Source organism: Salmo salar, chromosome 03, assembly GCF_965601325.2.
Source record: "Salmo salar chromosome 03, fSalSal1, whole genome shotgun sequence".
In the NCBI taxonomy this organism is placed as follows: Eukaryota; Metazoa; Chordata; class Actinopteri; order Salmoniformes; family Salmonidae; genus Salmo; species Salmo salar.
In genome coordinates this window covers 67,049,290-67,065,922 of record NC_138293.1, presented here as the reverse complement: position 1 = coordinate 67,065,922, position 16,633 = coordinate 67,049,290, and the positions used below count along the sequence as shown (strand labels likewise).

Genomic DNA, 16,633 nt, shown 5'->3' with positions numbered 1-16,633 from the left:
GACTTTACCGCCAAATGCTTACTTATTTGAGACCCTGTTGTTCGTGTTGCTGTGGTTGGGTTGTCTGTAATGAGGGGTGATATTGTGAGTCAGAGAATAATATGATGGCTTGAACATGTTGGAGCTGTGTGGAATTGTATGGTGTTGCTCTGCTGTGCTGATATGACAGTACAGGATAAGTGATGGTGTTTGATAATGTGTGGACTGGGCCAGTATGAGTGGGAGACATGTTTTCACATGTGCCTGAGAGAGCATCAAGACTGTGCTTTGTAGTCATGTTTGACGACAGGAAGAGAGACATTCTTGCACATATCCACAGTTGGTGACTCCTCTGTTCCTCGGCCCCTTCACGTTTTTTCCATCTCTCCTTTCTTTTCTTTTCTCTTCTTTTTCTTTTGCTGTTAAAAGACACAGGAAAGAGGGGGTTTGTTTCGATTTCTTATGCTGCATCTCCTCCTCATCTACATTCTCCTCCCTTCCTGTGTCCCCTCCCTGTCCCCCCCCTGCCTCCCCCCACCTTCCCCGTCCTGGCAGTATGACAGAGGGGAATTCACGCGTGCAGTCCCCTCTCTGAATCCCATTTGATCCTGCCGCCTTGCTGATCCTGCACCAGACTCCCAGAGGAGAGGACAAGTCATGTTCCTCTTTGATCACGCTACAAATGAGCCTGGGAAAATAGAAACCAATGAAAAAAGAGGACCATTTTAGAAAGAAACTAACAAGAGGAGAGGAAAGTTTGATGCCTGTTAGTGCTATCAGCATCCGCTGTCACAGGAATCATGTTCCTAATGGAAAGAATTGAAACATGAAACGATGCTGAAGTGCTTGTTATTATCTCCACCTGAAACAGACATGTGTCCCCTGGTCTGTTAGTGTGGATCTTGGCTGGCATTTTGCCTTTTTCTGCAAAACTGTTAGGAATAGGAATCCCCTGTCATCCAATATGTGTAAATAATATCAAACATCTCTGTCACAAATCTATACTAAGCAATTAACATCTGGCTTCCAGAAACAGAAGAAGAAGAAGCACTCCTCCCCCAGCCCAGCTACGGGTCTCTATGTTTCAGAGCTTTAGACGGCTCATGCCTCTCTTAGAAGAATGGTGATTGAGGCCCTCTCTGCACAAAGAGACCCATATGAAAGAGTCCTCTCTCTGTGGTGTCCCCCAGCCTGTTATACAGGCCTTTATTCCAGGTTAAGCCTTATCAGAGCCATACATCATATCTTAACCTCCTAGGGAATCTTGACAGTTAGTTAGCTATCTGACCAAAACCATCTACAAGTCAAATTATACTGATGGCCTGGCTGTTTTTACTTTGATACAACGTCCTCTGCATACGGACCAGTCAGTGTCCATTACGTAAGCACTGACACCAGGTAGTAAACTTTAACAGGCCATATTGCAACGTGAACCACAGGTAATCAGCTTTACAATAGCAAGAAATGCATCAAGTTATCATCAACAACTGAGTGGAGTGAACAAAGAGAAACTGCCTGTACAACACAGGAGGCTGCTGATTGGAGAACGGCTCATAATAAAGGTTGGAGCGGAGTAAAAGGAATGGCATCAAACACGTGGAAACCATGCATTTGATGTACTTAATACTATTCCACCTACTCCCCTCCAGCCATTACCACGAGCCCATCCTCCCCAATTAAGTTGCCACCAACCTCCTGTGCTGTACAAGTACACATGTGCAATACATGTAGTATGTTTGTGAAGGGAGGGAGTGGCATGTTTTGGTTGCCGGAGCTCTGGTATTGCACACCATGTTAACTCAATGTTAAGATATTGGAGAGATTGATTGTAAGAATTGACTGGAATTTGTTGTTTTTGTGTGTGTGTGTGTGTGGTGTGTGTGTGTGGTGTGCGTGCAAGTGTCTCTGTGTGTGTGTGTGTGTCTGTGTGTGTGTGTGGTGTGTATTTGTGTGTGTCTCTGTGTGTGTGTGGTGTGTGTATAGTGGACAGAGAGAGAGTGCGAGCCCCGGGGCAGGTGTTTCCTCTATGGGGCCAGCAGCAGTAGGCCAGTCTGGCCCTCATCTCATGCAGTGAGTAAACATCAGCAGAACAAACTGTGGAGCTAGAAGAATGTCAGGGTGACGTGTGAGGAACGGAGATGTGGAACCAAACTAAAATCTGTCCAGACAACACACACCCTCCGCTCACACACTCCTCCACACACATACTGACCATTAGCCTTGCCACTGAGATTAGCTACTGATCCACATTCACTACTCACAGAGTAATCACTGTTACAAATATGCGAAGAGGTGGCAATGTAGAGACAAAACCGACCTGAATGAGGCTGTTATTATGAGTGAGCTTGTACTGTACAGAACAGTATGGACTGATAGCATATCAGTGAAAGAACCCACATGCTCAGATCCGTCAGGCTCACACATGTTCTGTCTGTGTTCCTGAGCTGTTGGAGCGTGGAGGAGTGTGTGTGTGTGTGTGTGTGTGTATTGTGTGTGTGTGTGTGTGTTGGAGCATGTAGGAGAGAGGAGAGCTAGGGTTCAGCAGCATAGCAGCAGGCAGAGGATTCCACGTCGGTCTCCCACACAACCAACGGTTTGAATGGATCCCAAGCTCCCCAGTGATAACTCAAAGCAGACCCAGTGCTAGGCCCTGTCCCACAGCCCAATCAACATGAAGGATTCTTCCAACACAACACATTCTTCTGTCTCTCTATGTAAACCTTTTAACAAGCCCCGTCCGCTTGATAGTGGACATATCTGATTCTCCATTCCTCTAGCCTATCTCTCCTCCTCTGTTTGAAAGTGAGTAAAGAGTGGGTTTCACAGACAAGCCGATGATAGACAGACAAACGGACAGACAGGCCGATGATAGACAGACAAACGGACAGACAGGCCGATGATAGACAGACAAACGGACAGACAGGCCGATGATAGACAGACAAACGGACAGACAGGCCGATGATAGACAGACAAACGGACAGACAGGCCGATGATAGACAGACAAACGGACAGACAGGCCGATGATAGACAGACAAACGGACAGACAGGCCGATGATAGACAGACAAACGGACAGACAGGCCGATGATAGACAGACAAACAGACAGACAAGGACGGAGCAGCAGATTGAGTAGTCGACAGACTGAGAGGCAGAAAACAAACCACAATATTTATTGACCTGATTTTATAGCATGGGTTGTGTGCTATTATGTTTTTGTATTGTTACAAAGTGTGTTTTTGTGTGTACTGTGTGTGTATGTGCTCTCTTTGGTTGTTTATTCATTTGACTGGGTGTGTGTGTTCGGCTATAAGCCTATGAGTGTGAGTAGGCCTATGTGTGTGAGTAGGCCTATGTGTGTGAGTAGGCCAATGTGTGTGAGTAGGCCAATGTGTGTGAGTAGGCCAATGTGTGTGAGTAGGCCAATGTGTGACTCCCTGTGGCTCAGTTGATAGAGCATGGTGTTTGCATTGCCAGGGTTGTGGGTTCGATTCCCACGGGGGGCCAGTACGGAGAAAGAAAAACAAATGTATGAAATGTATGCATTCACTACTGTAAGTCGCTCTGGATAAGAGCGTCTGCTAAATTACTGAAATGTAAAATGCCTATGTGTGTGAGTAGGCCTATGAGTGCTCATTCAAACTGTATTTAGAATGTTGATGAGTGTGTGTGGTGGTGTAGGAGCTTGTTTTTGTTATTTTGTTCCCCCTCCGCTCGCTTCTCCTCGCCTCAGCACCTCTGCTGTCCACACCACAGTGACCCATGACCTATAGAGGTCAGAGGTCAGTCTTAGGGTCATTTGATTTAATTCTAGCCCCTCTTGGAGGTTCTGAGCGATGCTGTCTGTGCTGTTCTAGACACTTTCTCCTGACCCTCGTTTCTTCACTTTCACTGCCCGTTAATCTGTATTCACTTATTACCAATCACCAACTGTTATGCAGGAACTTCACTGAGGACTTTTAATGCAACATGACATGTTAAAAGGATGAAGCAAAGTATTCTATAGGATTATGAAGCTCTGTGTCCATATACAAAGGCTTGACTTTCATATTGCCGATCTTTAAAGGTCCGGTAACATCTGCGTAATATGCAGATAAAGGCAGAGCGATCTGCACATCTCAAAACATCATACAGAACACCAAATCAAATCTGGATTCAAATGTGTTTTCTGTCAAATTGTTGGTGCAATTGAATCAGTTGGATAGATCCTGGCCTGTCCGTCTGGCACTCCAGGCAGGCACAATCAAACTCTCAAAGTAGTTGAAAGAAAACAAACAAACTCTAATGAATATCCCAAACGATCCCACATTACACCCAATGCAACTGGAATGGTTTCCTCAGCGCAGGGTGTGATGCTCTGGGAAATATTCTCAGCCAAGTTTGTTTCTGCACTGTAAAAAAAAAGATGTTAAGTTTGCTCAACACAATAGCATTTGAAGTTGATTCAACATACAATTATATGGCAACCAGCTGCAACAGGATTGTGAGTTTGCTCAACATGAGCTGAACCAACATAAATTCTGAAGTTGAATTGTAGGTTCACACAACTTCGAATTTTACGTTACTGTAAGTGAACATACAATTCAACTTGAGAATTTATTCTACCTTATTTGCATATTTTCCAGTGTGCCTTACCTTTCAGTGAATTGTAATTACCACCAATGACTGTATTTGTTAGCGACCGAGACATGGTTGTTGTATTCAATAGCTTTCAGTCCTGTAGCCTTCACCAAGTGTCTAAGTGAATATGTTATTTTTCAAATTAAAATCCTCCTCCACCAAACTTATCAATTGGCATTATGTATTGGGGCAGGTAGCGTTCTCCTGGCATCCGCCAAACCCAGATTTGTCCTTCGGACTGCCAGATGGTGAAGCGTGAATCATCACTCAAGAGAATGCTTTTCCACTGCTCCACAGTCCAATGGCGGCGAGCTTTAAACCACTCCAGCCGACGCTTGGCATTGTGCATGGTGATCTTAGGCTTGTGTGCGGCTGCTCGGCCATGGAAACACATTTCATAAATCTCCCGATGAACAGTTTTTGTGCTAATGTTGCTTTCAGAGGTAGTGAGTGTTGCAAGGGAGGACAGATGATTTTTACACGCTACGCGCTTCAGCTCTCGTCTGTCCCGTTCTGTGAGCTTGTGTGGCCTACAACTTCGTGGCTGAGCCGTTGTTGCTCCTAGACGTTTCCATTTCACAATAACAGCACTTACAGTTGACCGGGGCAGTTCTAGCAGGGCAGAAATTTTATGAACTGACTTGTTGGAAAGGTGGCATCCTATGATGGTGCCATGTTGAAAGTCATTGAGTTCCATTCTACTGCCAATGTCTATGGAGATTGCATGGCCGTGTGCTTGATTTTATACACTTGTCAGCAACGGGTGTGGCTGAAATAGCCGAATCCACTAATTTGAAGGTGTGTCCGCATACTTTTGTATATATAGTGTATATCATAAGGCCTTTCTTTGAGAGCCTAGTTTAAAAAAAAATTGATTTCACCTTTATTTAACCAGGTAGGTCAGTTGAGAACAAGTTCTCATTTACAACTGCAACCTGGCCAAGATAAAGCAAAGCAGTGCGACACATCAACAACACAGAGTTACACATGGAATAAACACACGTACAGTCAATAACACAATAGAAAAATAAAAAAAACACCCAGGGGTGAAAGTAAGCTGGTATGGTCCGGTACGGCGTCCCGGATAAATAAATATTGGGGGTACGCCGTACCGGTAGAACGTAAACCTACACAATAATTAACACAAAATGCCAAGAAAATATAGACCATTACACCATTATTTAACATTATCGCATGTCAGCCACATGGAGAGATTGACTTGAAACCGGTGGTATAAGCTCCAAATTGTGTTGTGGAGGAGATGGGGGGCCTATACCGCGACCCGCGTGGACAGCAGTGGACGCAGTTCAGCTACTAGTTTAGGCCTAATGACAATCTCAGAATGTCATTACAATACACATTTAGGTGTTTTGTAACAGATGTCTATCTCAGTAGCGGGTGTAATAAGTCCAACTACTAACAGATTAGATTTGTTTAGAAAAATGTATGTTATTTATGTTTGTGTAGCATAAGATTAATCAACAAATCAATGTACATGCAAAAACAGGTATTGAAACAAACAATTCTGAAAATCAACCAACAAATATGATAATAATAGTTAGTAATAACAGTAATTCTACTCAACAAGCGTGTTTAAATTCAGCTCACTTCGAGCAGAATTTGTTGAGTAAACAAACTTTAACACATTAGCTCAAATCCTTGACCTTTTGAAGTCCACTCAACTCACAGAATAACGCTGATAATACAATTGGTTAAATTGGCTTTTATACAGTATGGCCCTGATGCTCAGATGGAGAAATCCCCCGTTCATAGGCGTGATTGTGTTTGAACAATGTTAGAATTGTTGCCTTTTTTTCAGGAGTGGAAGTGGTGTGTGACTCATATCAGAGGGAAAGGACTGTCTTCAGAGAAGAGGTTGAATAGAGACCACTCTGATTACATGTATGTTCATGCATGATGCATGATGGAGGTTGTGGTGCTCAGTTGTATGCAGAGAAAGAGAGAGCGAAAAAGAGGGAGTTTTAGTAGCACACTATGAAGCTGCTGGGAATGTCTTCAGAAAAGAAGTCGAGGACAGAGAACAAATGATGCCAATGTGTGATAGAAATATGGAGATAGTGGCCAATCTTCCTGCCTGCAGGACATATATGAAGGGTGTTCGGTACATGTAGCATCGTGCTAGCACACTATTGTTGTGTAACATTAGCAGTGGACAGAGGGAGCTCTGTGAGCGAGGCTGTGTTAAGTGGGGCCTACTGAGGCCTGTTCTGTCTGTCAGCCAGGGCCGAGGAGAGGAGGACCAGAGAGGACATTACTAACTGCCGTAGGGGAGACATGTTGTTCTCAGACACACACTGTCTGAGTGATTCATGTTCTTTGAGAGGAGGGGAACAGCAGGGAGGACGAGAAGAGGAGACACACAGACGGGAGGAAGAAGTGGAACGCCCGTCGAAGGGAGTAGACCAAGGCGCAGCGTGTTGAGTGCTCATCATATCATTTTAATAGAACACTTTAAATAAAACAAGAAAATGAACGACAGCCGAACAGTTCTGTCAGGAACATCAACTAAACAGAAAGTAACCACCCACAAAAACCCAAAGGAAAACAGGCTGCCTAAGTATGGCTCCCAATCAGAGACAACGATATACAGCTGTCCCTGATTGAGAACCATACCCGGCCAAAACAAAGAAATACAAAACATAGAAAAAAGGCCATAGAATGCCCACCCTAGTCACACCCTGGCCTAACCAAAATAGAGAACAAAAACCTCTCTATGGCCAGGGCGTGACAAGAAGACCCAAATGTCACACGTGGGATGTGTGCTGTACACTCAGTGCCATGCTCGCTAGATGAGTGCTGGAATTTGGTGAGAGTGGAAAATATGTATAGTATGGCTCAACTCTGACCTTATGTGGCACTGAAAAACATCTTGTTCTAACAAAGCACTCCTTTATCTCTATTTCTGCATGGCCACAACCACACATACAGTAGAATTCACATCACTCCAGTGTAATGTAGGTAGATGTGGTATATATATCACTGACTCAGTCCAAGCTAGGGAGATCAAACACACTCTACATACACGTAATGACTCCAACAGGTAAAGTGAGGTAAGGATTATTAGGAGGTCTAATGAGATTCAGACAGGTGATGCTGGCGGAGGAAGCATTGCTGGAGGACAGACAGGTAGATGACAGACAGCGCCAGTCCTGAGGAGTCAATCACTGTTGATGTTGGGGCGGCTCCAGACCTCACATGGCCTCCTGCCAACTGCTCTGCTCGCCCAGGGATGCTTTACGACACCAGGCCAGGGGAGAGGAGAGGAGGAGAAGGAACATTCCCCAGGCCTATGTAAATTCCCCCATGGAGCAACTGTAGCTGCTGTACTGTGGGAACAATGGTGGCTCTGGGACAGTAGGGTAGGAGGCAGGAAGGGGTAGGGTGGGGGGGATGAGAGGTTAGCACTCAGCCGTCCATCTGTGTCACTGCTGTGTTTGATTAGCCTCTGTCTGTTTGTGGTCGTTGGGATGTTTTATCCCTTTTATCCCCTCATTGATGAATTCCTTCCTTCTTGTTCCCAGAATGCCAGAGATAATCTGATCTCTGTCAGATTTCAAATTCCATCTCTTGCAGTTGTATTGATTGCCGTCCAAAATAGTTGGATGTTTTATATTCATTTAAATATTTCTGAGTCTTCTTTGGCTGGTGTAGGCCGTCATTGTAAATAAGAATTTGTTCTTAACTGACTTTCCTAGTTAAATAAAGATTCAATAAAAATAAATAAATAAAATATAGTATTGTTCTTTGTGAAACAAAGTTCAGTGGAGTATCTTTGTGTGTGTGTGTGTGTGTGTGTGTGTGTGTGTGTGTGTGTGTGTGTGTGTGTGTGTGTGTGTCTGGCACATCATTGTGAAGATTGTTTCTTTCAGAAGAGGAATTTCTCCTGCTCTTCTCATTCTTTTCTCACATGGCGTTGCACATTTGGACTACTGTCTGAGGTCAAAGGTCAGATAGAAGGTTCTCTGTACATTAGTCATGCGGATGTTATGTTTGGTTATGTATGCTGTGTTATGTTATACATTAGTTATACTTTACATAATATTTTTACTCACTGTACTGTAATGTACTGTACTGTACTGTGCTATCTTAAAGATATGTGGGTTTTTGGTAATGGAATTACAAGACAAAATATTGATATTAGTTGGAAGTGATCTTTACGTCAACATTATTTCATTTGAATGTGTTCTAATACATTTTAAGACTTTTTTTGCTAGATGTTTCCGAATACATCTTTTCCATCTGTTTGACAAGAAATCAAAGTCTTTACTTATGCCTCATTTTTAGGATGAAAATGATTGCAAAATGTATCTATGCCTTCATTTCCCCAAAATATAGACTCTTAGCTTTCATTTGACACCCAATTTGATATGCTCCTATGAACTTCATGTTGGTGCTCATGGGTCCTTTACATGGAAATGCTCAGTTTGGACAAGAGAGCCTTGAGGATTGGATAGTTTGGACAAGAGAGCCCAGGGGATTGAAGAATTTGAACTAGAGAGCCTTTGGGATTGGATAGTTTGGACAAGACTGAGTGATTGAGTTCTTGTTGTTTTGAGTCCAGTTGTCAGGTGTTTTGAGTCTGTCTGTAACACAGCACTCCAAAGGCCTGTCGTAATTAGACCCATGCTGCTGCAGATTAAAATCCTGTTCTGGCTGTTCCAAACATCATTGCCTTATGACCTGTGTGTGTGTGTGTGTGTGTGTGTGTGTGTGTGTGTGTGTGTGTGTGTGTGTGTGTGTGTGTGTGTGTGTGTGTGTGTGTGTGTGTGTGTGTGTGTTTGTGTGTGTTTGTGTGTGTGTGTGCACGCCATGTGTGCGCGCCGTATGTGTGTGACCAGCTTAACCTGATAAATTATTCACTGACATTTACTTCTTGGTTCGCGGCAGGGCAATTAGGCTGGATTTGAAAAGACATCATAAATGTCTATGTGTGGGCGAGGGCAGGCGAGGACTGTGGGAATGAGCATCAACATGAGTAAGGCTGTCACTGTGTGCGTAAGCTCGGACAGTTGTGTTTGTTAGGAGCAAGCAGCAACTCCTGTAATTAAATCATTTATAGGGATTGTTTATGACTCCCATATCAAAGTAGAATTTAAGCTGCTCTGTCTTACGGACCTTTAAATCAGTACCTGATGTTTTCCATTGTGTTTCAGACTCAGTCTGGATTTAATTCACAACTTAACCTATTTACAGTGCAGCCTGTTACCATTCTATGGGTGCTCTGTGGGTGAGATCTGAGCTGCTGTGAATAAAAGGTCTCTGCTATGCATATAAATAATGCCATAAAATCTAACAGGTTGTTTTTCTGCAAGCAGCGAGTGGGCACTGGTTCAACTCTCACCACATGTTTAATTAACAGAGAGAAGAAAGTAGAAAGTGTAGCGTGGGGAAAGAAAGAGCTACAAGGGGAAACTTCAATTTAGGATCCTCATTTTAAATGGCTGGAATGCTCAGTTCTGCGTTGCCAGTCTCCCCATAAGCTGTGTGTGTGTGACTGTGTTAGGGATGGAAATGGCCAGGGACCACACAAGACGATATTATCACAATACTTAGGTATCGATACAATGATTTGCGATTATATGTGTTGCGATTCGATGTTCCAAACATATTGCTATTTATATGGCTGCTGCAGAGGGACAAGAGAGAGCATGAGAAAATTAGTTTTGATCAGTTAGGGAAATAAAAGTGTTGAAAACATGTTGGCTCACTGTTTAAAAAGAACAAGCTATAGGATGAAAAATACTGGAGTTTTGGCACAGGTACAGCCAGCTGACAAGAGCTAGCTAACGCTACCTAGCAAAACCAAAATAAATGACTAATTGACTGCCAACTGTAAATAAACTGCAGGCATGTTTTAATTATCATCGAAGGGATGAACACACAGCAGTGTGAACTAGTACATACTCCTACATCTTTTATTCCCATGTTACTTCTGAAAGAGTTATCTTTGTGTTTATTCCTGATAAACACATTGTAACTGGAGAAATGTGTACATGCCAGTGAAACGTTGTGAATGGGAGAGATGGTGAGAGAGGTGTCTTGCTGTGGGATGCTGGCTCTAGGCAGGGGTCAGCTGCCAGGTGTGTTCCAGTGTGTAGTGTACAGCAGGATTATACAGTAGGCGGAGTCATGGCTGGATCCCATAATAATAGCCCCGGAACAGAAGGCCACCTGCAGGACTGCTGCTTTCAGCACTGAGTGGGCCTGTCTCTGTCTCCTCTAATCCCCCCCACCGCACGCACACACACACACACACACACACACACACACACACACACACACACACACACACACACACACACACACACACACACACACACACACACACACACAGACACAAACACACACACACACACACACACACACACACACACACACACACACACACACACACACACACACACACACACACACACACACACACACACACACACACACAAACACACACAGGTTCCCACCAGCTCCTCCGAACTGGCAGTTCTCTCTGCTGTAAAGAACACAGCCTACCACCACTAAGTGTAGCCAGACAGCCAAATATCATATCGGTGACTGTACTGGTTGAAAACAACATGCTTACAGCTGTTGTGAGAATCCTAAGGTCCAAAATGATGATGATTTAGTTTTTCCCTCAAATGTCTGAATATCATTAGCGGAACTGAACAGAAATTTGGACACATAGCATAAAAATCTGTTGGCTTGGCTATAGTTTCAGTACAAGGTGTGAAGACATATTTCTCATATGAAGTATGTGTTATTGTATCACTGTGTACTGACGTGTCTCCTTCTCTCTCGTGTGCAGCTGATCCCATCGATGTGTTGCGGGTGCTGGAGCTGTCGGACCACATGGAGGGGGTGTCCATGGAGGCTGGCCTCTGCACCAGCAGGAAGGACATGGAGGAGACAGACATGGCCTATAGGATAGACAAGAAGATCCAGCTCAGTGTACCCACCAAACAGCTCTTCCCAGGTAACAACAATCTGTAGAGACGTAGTACATGGTGTATGTGTGGTAATTGTGTGGTAATTGCAGTGAATCCTAAGCTTCACTATAACACAACTGACCTGACTTGGTTCTCCCTCTTCTCCATGGGAGTATGACTAGGTCTTAGGGTGTAGTAGCACAGGCCATTATTATTATTCATTGAAGTTCAGATGTGTGATATTGTTATTTTGGGAGGGGCAGTGGGTCTTGCCAATGTGGGAGTCCCCAGGGTGGTGTGTTGCTACCTACTGTGATCCCCACTGTATGACTGACTGTATGGCTGATGCATGACTGACTGTATGACTGACTGTATGGCTGATGCATGACTGACTGTATGACTGACTGTATGGCTGACTGTATGGCTGGCTGTATGACTGACTGTATGGCTGATGCATGACTGACTGTATGACTGACTGTATGGCTGACTATATGGCTGGCTGTATGACTGACTGTATGGCTGATGCATGACTGACTGTATGACTGACTATATGGCTGGCTGTATGGCTGACTGTATGACTGACTGTATGACTAACTGTATGACTAACTGTATGACTGACTAAATTACTGACTGTATGACTGACTGTATGACTAACTGTATGACTGACTAAATGACTGACTGTATGACTGACTGTATGACTGACTAAATTACTGACTGTATGACTGACTGTATGACTGACTAAATTACTGACTGTATGACTGACTGTATGTCTGACTAAATGACTGACTGTATGGCTGACTGTATGGCTGACTGTATGGCTGACTGTATGACTGACTGTATGACTGTATGGCTGACTGTATGACTGACTGTATGACTGACTAAATGACTGTATGACTGGCTGTATGACTGACTGTATGGCTGACTGTATGGCTGGCTGTATGACTGACTGTATGGCTGATGCATGACTGACTGTATGACTGACTGTATGACTGACTGTATGGCTGACTGTATGGCTGGCTGTATGACTGATGCATGACTGACTGTATGGCTGACTGTATGGCTGGCTGTATGGCTGGCTGTATGGCTGACTGTATGACTGACTGTATGACTAACTGTATGACTAACTGTATGACTGACTAAATTACTGACTGTATGACTGACTAAATTACTGACCCTATGACTAACTGGTATGACTAACTGTATGACTGACTAAATTACTGACTGTATGACTGACTGTATGACTGACTAAATTACTGACTGTATGACTGACTGTATGATTGACTAAATGACTGACTGTATGGCTGACTGTATGACTGACTGTATGACTGTATGGCTGACTGTATGACTGACTGTATGACTGACTAAATGACTGTATGACTGGCTGTATGACTGACTGTATGGCTGACTGTATGACTGACTGTATGGCTGACTAAATGACTGTATGACTAACTATAAATGTCTGTATGGCTGACTGTATGGCTGACTTTATGACTGACTAAATGACTATATGACTAACTGTATGACTGACTGTATGACTGACTGTATGACTGACTGTATGACTGACTGTATGACTGTATGGCTGACTGTATGGCTGACTGTATGGCTGCCTGTATGGCTGACTGTATGGCTGACTGTATGACTGTATAACTGACTGTATGACTGACTGTATGACTGTATGGCTGACTGTATGCCTGACTGTATGACTGTATGGCTGATTATATGACTAACTGTATGACTGACTGTATGGCTGACTATATGACTGACTGTATGACTGTATGGCTGACTATATGACTAACTGTATGACTGACTTGAATATTATTTCATTGGATACAGAAATTGCGTCCTGCCAGCGGGACACCTGTCGACAACTTCCAGTGAAATTGGAGGGCGCGCAATTCAAATAAATAATCATAAAAATTATGGATATTAAACATTTAGGTACATACAAGTGTCTTATATCTTTTTAAAAGCTTAAATTCTTGTTCATCTAACTGCATTGTCTGATTTACAATAGGCTTTACAGCGAAAGCATGCCATGCGATTGTTTGAGGACGGCACCCCACATCAACATATTTTTCCACCGGCACAGGCTTCATAAAATCACAAATAGCAATTAAATATTCACTTACTTTTTGAAAATCTTCCTCTGATTTGCAATCCAAAGGGTCCCAGCTACAACATGTATGGTCGTTTTGTTAGATAAAATCCTTCTTTATATCCCAAAAAGTCTTAAGTTGACGCCATCAATTTGAGTAATCCACTCGTTTAACATGCAGAGAAAGGAATCCAAAAAGCTACCGCTAAACTTTATTAAAACAAGTCAAAATACGTTTCTATTTAATCCTCAGGTACCCCTTAAAGGTAATTAAACTATCATATTTCATACGGAAAGAAGTATGTTCACTAGGAAAGCAAAATTAGCATGTGCGCAACCTCTTAGTCGCGCGAACAGACTGATTTCCAACTCTGACTCCCAGTACTAAAACTCAAAATTCTTCCTCGATTGGGAAGAAACAAGCCTGAAACCTTGAACAAAGACTGTTGACATCTAGTGGAAGCCATAGGAATTGCAATCTGGGATCTGAAATTGCATATGCCCCTATGCTTTCCATTGTAAGAGCATGGGCTCTCCCCAAAACATTTCTGGTTGGTTTTTCTTTGGATTCTCTCCTACCATATCAATTGTGTTATAGTCTCATACATTATTTTAACATTTCTAAAAACTTCAAAGTGTTTTCCATCCAATGGTACCAATTATATGCATTTCCTGGCTTCTGGGCCTGAGTAACAGGCAGTTTACTTTGGACACGTCAGTCAGACAGGAAGTGGAGAAAAATAGGCCCTAGCCTGAAGAAGTTATGTATTTTTACATAAAAAACTGTGTCGGGAGCAACATTATTTTAATAACACATCAGAGAACATTAGAGTAGAAAAGGTCAACCATATCATCCACAACAATTGTTCCTTCTTCCCCCCAGACTCATTGTTCCCTGTGGACTTCTCCCTGATGACAACAGTGAGGGCAAAGAAGGACACCCAGTTCTTCCTGCTGTCTGTGTATGATGAGCAGGGTGTACAGCAGCTGGGGCTGGAGGTGGGTCGCTCACCTGTCTTCCTGTACGAAGACCACCAGGGACAACCCTCCCCGGAGCTCTACCCCATCTTCAAGAAGATCAACTTGGCTGATGGAAAGTGGGTACTGCCCCTGGCCTGATGTCCTTGGCTCTTGACTGGGACTTCTTCTCAAAACCTGAACTCTATAGCCCCTGATTTATGATTGACACATATTGACATGATTGGGTGAGATTCACCTGCATCGTGTCCTTTGGTTGGCCATTGGGTATCATCGTTACCTGACCCAAAATATGCAGTTTCCTCAGTATGCGATTTCACTTGGCCATACTTGAACGCGGCACACACAGCTCACACAATGTGCTTGACCCCAAGTGACCTGGAGCCATACAGGACACACATAGATCACGCTAGTACCATAGAGTTCTTGGCTCACAATACAAGGTCAATAGCTTGACTTGACCCTGTAAAATACTACAATATGATTCAATGCATTTGACCTTACTGCATACAGGTGGTGCCTCCTTCTAACTGAACTCAACATTCAACCTGACACTTCATATTGCTACATCTGCATTATAAAGATATCACTACACTATACTAATCCATCTCTACCTCTCTGTCTGTCCAGGTGGCACAGAATAGCCTACAGTGTGGAGGGCAAGTCAGTCACCCTGTACCTGGATTGTGAGAAGGTGCAGACTCTGGAGTTACTGAGAGGGGACAATCCCCTGGTCAGCACGGAGGGGGTGACCGTGTTTGGAACACGACTACTGGACGAGGAGGGGTTTGAGGTAGGACACCAGGGCGAGGGAGTCAGGGTTGGGTGTGAATGAAGTAGTGTCATGGACTGTATGTAGGCTTTGGTATGTATGTACTGTAGTCTCATCAGTAGCAGAACACATACTGGTTCATTCTGGTATTGGATCTGAGGAACATCAATATTATTTGTTGGAACTTGTTTTAACTGGATTCTTGGCATAATGTAATATTCACTCACTCATCTTTGCTCACTCCTCGGAGCATAGTGCCTCGACAAATGGATCTCCACGCCGTCTTATTCTAGGCCAGATCCCAGGCTGATGTGGTGCTGAATCCCAGGTTATGTATGTCATTGTCCAACTGGTTGGACGACCTGGTTCTCGGTCTTCCTCTTGGGCCTGGCCAGTTGGGGGATGATTCCTTCAGGATAAGGGCAGGCTCCAGAGGTGGGATTGATCTGACCAGGTGGCCGAACAGTCGGAGTCAGGAGGCTCTGACCAGGGAGAAAACGGGGTTGGTCCATTTTTTGACGTATTGTGGAGTTTTAGATTTTTATTTTTTTCGCCTTTAATTAACCAGGTAGGCCAGTTGAGAACAAGTTCTCATTTACAACTGCGACCTGGCCAAGATAAAGCAAAGCGGAGCGACAAAAAAAACAACTCAGAGTTGCACATGGGATAATCAAACGTACAGTCAATAACACAACAGAAAAATCTATATACAGCGTGTGCTAATGTAGTAAGATTAGGGAGGTAAGGCAATAAATAGGCCAAAGTGGCAAAATAATACAAATGTAGTATTAACACTGGAGTGATAGATGTACAGATGATGATGTGCAAGTAGAGATACAGATGGGCTGTGTACAGGTGCAGTGATCGGTAAGCTGCTCTGACAGCTGATGCTTAAAGTTAGTGAGGGAGATATAAGTCTCCAGCTTCAGTGATTTTTGCAATTCGTTCCAGTCATTTGGCAGCAGAGAACTGGAAGGAAAGGTGGCCAAATGAGGTGTTGGCTTTGGGGGTGACCAGTGAAATATACCTGCTGGAGCGCGTGCTACGGGTGGGTGTTGCTATGGTAACCAGTGAGCTGAGCTAAGGCGGGGCTTTACCTAGCAAAGACTTATAGATGACCTGGAGCCAGTGGGTTTGGCGACGAATATGTAGCGAGGGCCAGCCAGCGAGAGCATACAGGACGCAGTGGTGGGTAGTATATGGGGCTTTGGTGACAAAACAGCTGGCACTGTGATAGACTACATCCAATTTG

General features: G+C 43.8%; 1 protein-coding gene across 2 annotated transcripts in view; it reads left to right on the top strand.

Moving 5' to 3' along the window:
* Nucleotides 1–16,633, top strand: part of LOC106601277 (uncharacterized) — an 83,439-nt gene that overhangs the window by 3,453 nt on the left and 63,353 nt on the right. For both annotated transcript variants that reach the window (XM_045715123.2, XM_045715122.2), the window contains exons 2-4: nucleotides 11,416–11,583; nucleotides 14,515–14,728; nucleotides 15,240–15,402. In XM_045715123.2, the coding sequence (XP_045571079.2) occupies nucleotides 11,416–11,583; nucleotides 14,515–14,728; nucleotides 15,240–15,402 (545 nt within the window). The remainder of the gene's footprint in view (nucleotides 1–11,415; nucleotides 11,584–14,514; nucleotides 14,729–15,239; nucleotides 15,403–16,633) is intronic.